The sequence below is a fragment of the Salmo salar genome, chromosome 12, assembly GCF_965601325.2.
Source record: "Salmo salar chromosome 12, fSalSal1, whole genome shotgun sequence".
NCBI classification, from domain to species: Eukaryota; Metazoa; Chordata; class Actinopteri; order Salmoniformes; family Salmonidae; genus Salmo; species Salmo salar.
In genome coordinates this window covers 62,068,395-62,077,372 of record NC_138302.1, presented here as the reverse complement: position 1 = coordinate 62,077,372, position 8,978 = coordinate 62,068,395, and the positions used below count along the sequence as shown (strand labels likewise).

The 8,978-nt window shown below is 43.5% G+C and overlaps 1 protein-coding gene across 2 annotated transcripts; it reads left to right on the top strand.

Annotated features, from left to right (window-relative positions):
• The first annotated feature begins 1,192 nt into the window (after positions 1-1,192).
• On the top strand, positions 1,193-8,602 carry LOC106565393 (purine nucleoside phosphorylase). Of its 2 annotated transcripts, XM_014132458.3 has the most exons (6): positions 1,193-1,382; positions 3,068-3,231; positions 3,900-4,003; positions 6,516-6,691; positions 6,954-7,144; positions 7,442-8,602. In XM_014132458.3, exons 1-6 carry the CDS (start codon positions 1,366-1,368, stop codon positions 7,657-7,659), a joined length of 870 nt encoding a protein of 289 aa, XP_013987933.1. In that variant the 5' UTR covers positions 1,193-1,365; the 3' UTR covers positions 7,660-8,602. The 2 variants fall into 2 exon arrangements, with proteins under 2 accessions (XP_013987933.1, XP_013987932.1); XM_014132457.3 differs by lacking the exon at positions 1,193-1,382 and having other exon boundaries at positions 3,045-3,231.
• The last annotated feature ends 376 nt before the right edge of the window (positions 8,603-8,978 follow it).

Below are 8,978 nucleotides of genomic sequence, written 5' to 3'. Positions count from 1 at the left end.
CACAGGGTAGAGTGCTGCACACAAAGATCCTATACATTATTTATATTATATATACAGTACTATGTAATTATACGGCGCTGTGTTCTGTATTGATTCTAACAGGGTAGAGTGCTGTGTTCTGTATTGATTCTAACAGGGTAGAGTGCTGTGTTCTGTATTGATTCTAACAGGGTAGAGTGCTGTGTTCTGTATTGATTCTAACAGGGTAGAGTGCTGTGTTCTGTATTGATTCTAACAGGGTAGAGTGCTGTGTTCTGTATTGATTCTAACAGGGTAGAGTGCTGTGTTCTGTATTGATTCTAACAGGGTAGAGTGCTGTGTTCTGTATTGATTCTAACAGGGTAGAGTGCTGTGTTCTGTATTGATTCTAACAGGGTAGAGTGCTGTGTTCTGTATTGATTCTAACAGGGTAGAGTGCTGTGTTCTGTATTGATTCTAACAGGGTAGAGTGCTGTGTTTTGAATTGATTCCAATAGGGTAGAGTGCTGTATCTTTCGTTTATCGACATGCTATTGTATTGACATTCTATTTTGACCGTCACAGAGTCACAGTCATCCGTCATTCCCCCTTGCTAACGCACTGGAACATTGGAGTGCTTGGATTGTCCTGAAAAATGCATTAAACAATGCCCACATTGATTTCTACTTGCGTTGTATAAATATCATATAATGAGCTATACAACATCTACTTAGCTGGGGCAGTTTCACGATGGGGGTGTACACCATCCTAGAATCTGTTATTAACTAACCTTGTCCACAGGCTAATTCACAGCCAGCTGGTGGGTGAACAATACCTTCAAAGATATTTCCCAACTTTGGTAGCCTGGCTGACATGACCCACGTGACTCACAGCGCAGGAAGACTGTGAGAGTTAGCAATTAGCCAGACTATAACTTTAGCTGGTCCACTACAAGATCTGATTAGGAGGGGAACACAAAACGTGAACAGCATCACCATCTTAACTCAGAATTACACAGACAGGCTTGAACCAAAATGGAGCCAAAGGAATTATACAGGAGCAAAGTGACTCAATGTGGAGCTTCAATACAATTTGGCCCTTACGCACACAACCCCTGACACACCTCTCTAGTAGAGAGTATTTTATTTGTTAATGCTATCGGCCATGGCAGGGTTATGACCAATCAGGGACCATGTGACTACTCTGAGTAGAGTAGTCTATTTAACTGCAGCCAAAGAGACATTCACACAACACTGTGTCTGTACAGCAGTGTCTATACCTGGTACTCTGTTATATCAACTAGGGGGAGATCCCACATCTTAACAAATATCACAGCATCAACATTGGGCTGTGTTTTAAGAGTCTACATCATTGGGCAAGACCTATTTCAGCCACATAACCTTCAAAATGAAAGATCAAATCTGGTAAGTCATTGCTTTTCTCTTGACTTTTTCATAGCGTTTTCTGGTGTCCATATTTTTTTTACAGGATTAAATCGATCTCTTATAAGTATATCTATCTCTTATGTGGTTATGGAGATCCTTACCGCTTAGGTTAGACAAAAGAATACCTCTTCGGCAGTGTTATGGCAATATGAACGACTTCTGTAAGGCAACTCTTGTGGTCTGACAGACAACAGAACATCTCACTCATACTGAAAGAAATGTATCTAAGTATATGATATACCATGACTTCTCAATAAAGTGAAAAGGACAAGGATTTTTTTCTTTTACTTTTACATTTTCTAATCATCGATTCAAATCATTTTCTTCTAATTGACCCTCCCTAACCCTGTGTTATACACCCTTAATGTATTTTAAGTAAAATCACATGTGGTTTGGATTGCAAGACATTCCAGTATGTGAACATTCACAATGCAACATCCAAGACCTTTTGTCTTAAAATATACCTCTTTTTGTACTGGAACTAAATTGTCAGCGAGGGGACCGTTACAGGATAGTTATTTTACCCAGAGCTCCCTCTAGACAGGATAGTTATTTTACCCAGAGCTCCCTCTAGACAGGATAGTTATTTTACCCAGAGCTCCCTCTAAACAGGATAGTTATTTTACCCAGAGCTCCCTCTAAACAGGATAGTTATTTTACCCAGAGCTCCCTCTAGACAGGATAGTTATTGTCCCCAGAGCTCCCTCTAGACAGGATAGTTGTTGTCCCCAGAGCTTCCTCTAGACAGGATAGTTATTGTCCCCAGAGCTCCCTCTAGACAGGATAGTTATTGTCCCCAGAGCTCCCTCTAGACAGGATAGTTATTTTCCCCAGAGCTCCCTCTAGACAGGATAGTTATTTTCCCCAGAGCTCCCTCTAGACAGGATAGTTATTGTCCCCAGAGCTCCCTCTAGACAGGATAGTTATTGGCCCCAGAGCTCCCTCTAGACAGGATAGTTATTGTCCCCAGAGCTCCCTCTAGACAGGATAGTTATTGTCCCCAGAGCTTCCTCTAGACAGGATAGTTATTGTCCCCAGAGCTCCCTCTAGACAGGATAGTTATTGTCCCCAGAGCTTCTTCTAGACAGGATAGTTATTGTCCCCAGAGCTTCCTCTAGACAGGATAGTTATTGTCCCCAGAGCTCCCTCTAGACAGGATAGTTATTGTCCCCAGAGCTTCCTCTAGACAGGGTAGTTATTGTCCCCAGAGCTTCCTCTAGACAGGATAGTTATTGTCCCCAGAGCTTCCTCTAGACAGGATAGTTATTGTCCCCAGAGCTCCCTCTAGACAGGATAGTTATTGTCCCCAGAGCTTCTTCTAGACAGGATAGTTATTGTCCCCAGAGCTTCCTCTAGACAGGATAGTTATTGTCCCCAGAGCTCCCTCTAGACAGGGTAGTTATTGTCCCCAGAGCTTCCTCTAGACAGGATAGTTAGTCCCCAGAGCTTCCTCTAGACAGGATAGTTATTGTCCCCAGAGCTCCCTCTAGACAGGATAGTTATTGTCCCCAGAGCTCCCTCTAGACAGAATAGTTATTGTCCCCAGAGCTTCCTCTAGACATGGTAGTTATTGTCCCCAGAGCTCCCTCTAGACAGGATAGTTATTGTCCCCAGAGCTCCCTCTAGACAGTGTGAGTCACAATGTTCTCCACTTCCTCCCTCAGTTATGATGACTATCAGAAGACAGCCAGCTGGCTCCTGTCTCAGACGCAGCACCGGCCCAAAGTGGCCATCATCTGTGGCTCCGGACTGGGCATGCTAGCTGATGCTCTCAAGTGCCAGGACTCCTTCCCCTACTCCGACATCCCTGGGTTCCCACAGAGCACAGGTGAGAGAAAGTGAAAGATAAATAGAGAGAGAGATGGTGAGATGGAGAGAGAAAGAAATGGAGAGATGTAGAAAGAGAGAGTTGGGGGCCGGGAATATTGACATTACCAGTGGCAGAAGTTTGTGTAACATACAGTACATTGATTGGGAAGGGAATGCATTCAACCGAAATGTGTCTTCCGCATTTAACCCAACCCACTGAATCAGAGAGGTGTGCGGTGCTGCCTTAAATCGACATCATTGGCGCACGGGGAGCAGTTGTTGTTGGGGGTAAAGGGCAGAATGGTAGAATTTTCCACCTTGCCGACTCTGGGATTCAAACCAGCGACCTTTCTGTTACTGGCCCAACTCTCTTAACCGCTAGGCTACCTGTTACAATAAGATCGTAGCATGCATTATAATATTAACGATCAACACAACCAACCTAACACACCACAAATGGCTATGCTGACCACTTTGGCCATCCTGACAAACGGCCATACCTAACTTGGAATCTTTGTAATGTAAATAAACCAGCATTAAACTTTAAACATAGGGAACAAGTTTAACAGCGTTGTTAAAGGTGTGTTTTTGAACTGTTGTTTACATAACAACTGTTTATGTGTGTGTGTGTGTGTGTGTGTGTGTGTGTGTGTGTGTGTGTGTGTGTGTGTGCGCATGGCTTCACAGTGCAAGGACACGCTGGGAGACTGGTGTTTGGGGAGCTGAAAGGGAAGACGTGTGTTTGCATGCAGGGACGTTTCCACATGTATGAGGGACACTCACTCTGTAAGGTCAGTACCAGATCATAGCGGTCAGTATCGGGAAACAAGTGTTAACGCACATCCCACATCCCCTAAACAGACTTTCACTGTCCACTCAGGGAGCAAATATTAGTACCAAGAAACACACCAATCTAATATCCTGCTCTCATTTGACCCAGGGTAAATACCAAGCTTTGAATTGATCACCAAACATTTGTATTCTTGGAAGTCATTCAGAGGTCTCACGTCTGAAGTGTTAATACTGTAGCTGTACGGAATACACATTAGCGAAGTCCTCATTCCTCCTCAACCCTCACAAAAGTCATCATGTCTCAACCAAGCACAGTTCAAGCCTCACCCCTCTCACCCCTCAGATCTCACCAGCCTCCCCTTGCATTACACCAAATTTAGTTCTTTCTTAAAGAGGAAGGGTGGAGGAGGAACGGTTACTAATATGGATTCCATATTCCCGGGCCATTAATGGACACGATTCTAGAGAAACACTAGAGAAAGAACTAATACTGTAATAGTTATTTCTTGCAGACATGTGTATTATTATTTTTAAATGAAAAGCATGACGTTTAGTCCCGCCAGGTCTTCATCAGGACCTTTGAAGGCTATGAGAAACAGTGGGACTCAACACTCTCCCACAGCTCTGTATTTGTTTTACTGTTTAGATGATTATGACATGATGTGTTGCATTTCAACATCATTTATGATCCAAAGTGAAGGAAAGGTTATGCGCCCAGGGTTCTAATGAACAGGGCATGCCTGGGACTTGAGGAGCTCTAATCTGGTTATGAAACAGCAGCTGGTAGGGTAGCTGGTCTGTCTTCCTTTCTCCATTGGGCTCTGGCTTGGGAGTAATCTGCAGCATATGAGGCCCATGTGACTGGGGCTGCTGATCACTCACTGGGAGGCAGTGGTTGGCTGACCACCAACCCACTCACTCACTAACTCACCCACTCACCAGCTTTGTGTGTATTGTTGTGAATTCTTAGATACTACTGTACTGTTGGAGCTAACTGTTAGCACGGGAGAGTCCATGACTATGCCCCAAATACAGTACTTTTGACCAGGGGCCATATGGTAGTGCACTATAAGCACCATTTGAGACGCACCCAATGAGTCACAGCATCCGACCTTGGGTGATCACGTTGACCTGCATCACATGGCTAATTCACTTGCACGCTAATTCAACATTACGCCATTCAATGCTTCTATTGTCTTTCTTGCACAACTCCAGGTTTTATGAAGTCGGCTCTGGGCTCAGGCAGTTACTCAAGGGGATATGTAGACCCACTTTAGGCTTACTGAAGCTGTGCTGTATTGCACCTTGTTTTGAGTTTAACTCTCTACCTTTCTCCATCACATCATCTCTCTCTATCTCTCAGTTCAATTCAGTTCAGTTCAAAGGGCTTTATTGGATCCAGTATGTGGACACCTGCTTGTCAAACATCTCATTCCAAAATCATGGGCATTAATATAGAGTTGGTCCCCCCTTTGCTGCTATAACAACTTCTACTCTTCTGGGAAGGCTTTCCACTAGATTTTGGAACATTGCTGCGAGGTCGGGGACTGATGTTGGGCGATTAAGCCTGGCTCGCATTCGGCATTCCAATTCATCCCAAAGGTGTTTGATGGGGTTGAGGTCAGGGCCCTGTGCAGGCCAGTCAAGTTCTTCCACACGATCTCGAAAAAACATTTCTGTATTGAGCTCACTTTGAGCATGGGGCATTGTCATACTGAAACAGGAAAGGTCCTTTCCAAAACTGTTGTCACAAAGTTGGAAGCACAGAATCGTTTAGAATGTCATTGTACCCTGTAGCATTCACTGGAACTAAGGGGCCAAGCCCGAACCATGAAAAACAGCCCCAGACTATTATTCCTCCTCCACCAAACTTTACATTTGGCACTATGCATTCGGGCAGGTAGCGTTCTCCTGACATCCGCCAAACCCAGATTTGCCAGATGATGAAGCATGATTCATCACTCCAGAGAACACGTTTCCACTGCTCCAGAGTCCAGTGGCGGCAAGCGTTACTCCACTTCAGCCGACGCTTGGCATTGCGCATGGTGATCTTAGGCTTGTGTGTGGCTGCTCGGCCATGGAAAGCTTGTGTGGCCTACCACTTTGCGGCTAAGCCGTTGTTGAAAGTCACTGAGTTCTTCAGTACGGGCCATTCTACTGCCAATGTTTCACTATGGAGATTGCATGGCTGTGTGTTCGATTTTATACACCTGTCAGCAACGGGTGTGTCTGAAATAGCCGAATCCACTCAATTTAAAGGCTTGTCCACATATTTTTGGCCATGTAGTGTATGCTTACATAGCCAAAGCAAGTGAAATAGATAATAAACAAAAGTGAAATAAATAATAAAAAATGAACAGTAAACATTTCACTGACAAAAGTTTCAAAGGAATAGAGACATTTCAAATGTCATATTATGGCTATGTACAGTGTTATAACGATGTGCAAATATCGGTGCAAAAATCTCTCTCTCTGTCTCTCTCTCTCTGTCTCTCTCCCACTGTCACACAGACTACCTTTCCCGTGCGGGTATTTAAGCTCTTGGGGGTGGAGACCCTGATAGTGACCAATGCAGCAGGCTCGCTGGCAGACAGCTACCAGGTTGGGGACATCATGATCATCAAAGATCATATCAACTTCCCTGGTCTGGCCGGGCTCAATCCCCTCAACGGGCCCAATGATGAAAAGTGAGTGAGATCCTCTAGTCTAGTGTCAGTGGTTCTCACTAGGTCCTATTTACTAATTACCACAGACAACTCCGAAATACCAGAAACGACTCCAAAGAGCCTTTGGTGCTTTGTGACCCTTCAGTGCTGTGGTTCAGTGGCCTACATGCTGCAGTAGAGACCATCATTGCTTGGTGTTCTTTATTCCGCTTCATAGATGGACATTCACATTCATATTCATCACAATTCTTGAATTTGAACATTGTTTTCTTGTGTTGACCAGGTTTGGTCCCCGGTTCCCTCCCATGTCTGGTGTGTATGACAAGGACCTGCGGAAGATAGCCTTTGACCTCTGTAAAAGCATGGGCGTCTCTCAGTTCATCCAGGAGGGGGTTTACTGTATGGTGGGAGGTCCCAATTTCGAGAGCATCGCAGAGGCCAGACTCCTTCACAGACTAGGGGTGGACGCTGTGGGTGAGAGAACTAGAGCTTGTTCACTCCCAGATAGATTCTAGCCTGGTCCCAGATCAGTTTTTGCTCTCTTGCCAACAATGCATTCTAGATAGATTTGTCTATTAAAGTAGTTGGTGATTGGTGCCATGATAAGATATCATTTTGGGGCAGAATCTGCTCAGACATCTGAGGTGTGCTTTGTACATGATAATATTGTCCGTTCATAAAAATCCAGGTGTCCATTCTAATGCATTCTAATATTATGTGAGCAGCAGCAGGTGTTCATCTTCCTTCTCTCCGCTTCTCTCCTCCTCATAGGAATGAGCACAGCACCAGAGGTGGTGGTAGCCACCCACTGTGGCATGAGGGTGTTCGGCCTCTCTCTCATCACCAACAAGGTGGTGAAGAGCTACAATGACACAGAGGCTGTCAACCACGAAGCTGTACTGGAGGTCAGCAAGCTGCGCTCGCAAACGCTGCAGATGCTGGTCACGGAGCTGGTCAGCCGGATGGACATCAACAACAACACCACTTGAACTGAAGAGAGCAGCGAGATGCGAAGCTACACCGAAACCTTTCGAATTCGCTCGTCATGATGAAAACATTCAACAGCGACCCGGCCAATGGCACCCTATTCCCTAGTGCACTACTTTTGACCAGAGCCCATTGCACCCTATTCCCTATAAGTAGTGCACTATAGGGTGCCTGTTTCGGATGCACAACAAGGATCCCAAAAAGATTAGTCAAAATCACTCAAAATCTTGCAGCTACAGTAGGCCTATTATGCAAGCATGGTGTCGTCGTCAGTGACTTGAATAGTGCTTGAGTTAAATCAAAAATAATGTTATCTGTTCAGTGTGTAAATGTAATGTATTGGGGGTGGCAGGTAGCCTAGTGGTTAGAGTGTTGGGCCAGTAACCGAAAGGTTGCTAGATCGAATCCCCGAGCTGATGAGGTAAAAATCTGTCGTTCTGCCCCTGAACAAGGCACTGTTCCTAGGCTGTCATTGTAAATAAGAATTTGTTCTTAACTGACTTGCCTAGTTAAAAAAAAATACTCTCATTTGTATTTTGTGATATCACTACTGAGGTTTAACTGTGGTATATATTGTATTTGGTGTGAAAAACCGGCACACTCAAATTGACAACTTAACTTATTATTTTTCAGCTGTATTAACTCGTCTTTCTATCCACAATTGTGTGCTAATACATGTTCACAGATAATAAAAGTGAAAGATTATAATGCAGCTCTATTCTTGATGAATTATTATGTAATACAAATCAATATGTCACATATTACGAGAATTACATAGATTCATATAATTGTGCACATTCATATTTATGTATTTATATGGTGGTTTCATTCATGTAAAGTACAATCTATTTCAATTGTATATTGTTACTCAATGTTTGTCTGATATTGGGTACGGATTGCACAGACAATCAAATGTTTTATCAAATAAAAAAGCATTGAATTCTGAAAGAATTGTGTTATGTCATTTTCCTGTACATAATACATAGTTCACACAAGATTTACGGTACGTTGCCTGTAAAGACAAATTAGGCAATATTACACTTCATATACATCACAGAAGACTGAAATATATAAAAAACTGTTTGACATAGAAACACAGGATTTTCTGCCGTTATGTAAAAAAAAATGTTATTAATTAGGAAATTAGGAAAAATATGAATAACATTCCACTCATGAGGCCACTACGTCATTCGGCTGGAGGAAAGGACTACACAGATAAGACACACTTACATCCCCCTGCCCTGATCAGAGTTAGTACACATATATTTTATAGTAACTTGAGTGTCAGGGGAATGTGTGGAACTGCTGTTATATAACCAAA

Bases quoted from the DNA above. Each gene is read 5' to 3' on its own strand.
- LOC106565393 (XM_014132457.3), top strand. From the start codon at position 3,045: ATGTTCTCCACTTCCTCCCTCAGTTATGATGACTATCAGAAGACAGCC. The intron at 3,232-3,899 runs GTGAGAGAAAGT...ATGGCTTCACAG, and splicing joins TGGGTTCCCACAGAGCACAG to TGCAAGGACACGCTGGGAGA. The intron at 7,145-7,441 runs GTGAGAGAACTA...TCCTCCTCATAG, and splicing joins ACTAGGGGTGGACGCTGTGG to GAATGAGCACAGCACCAGAG.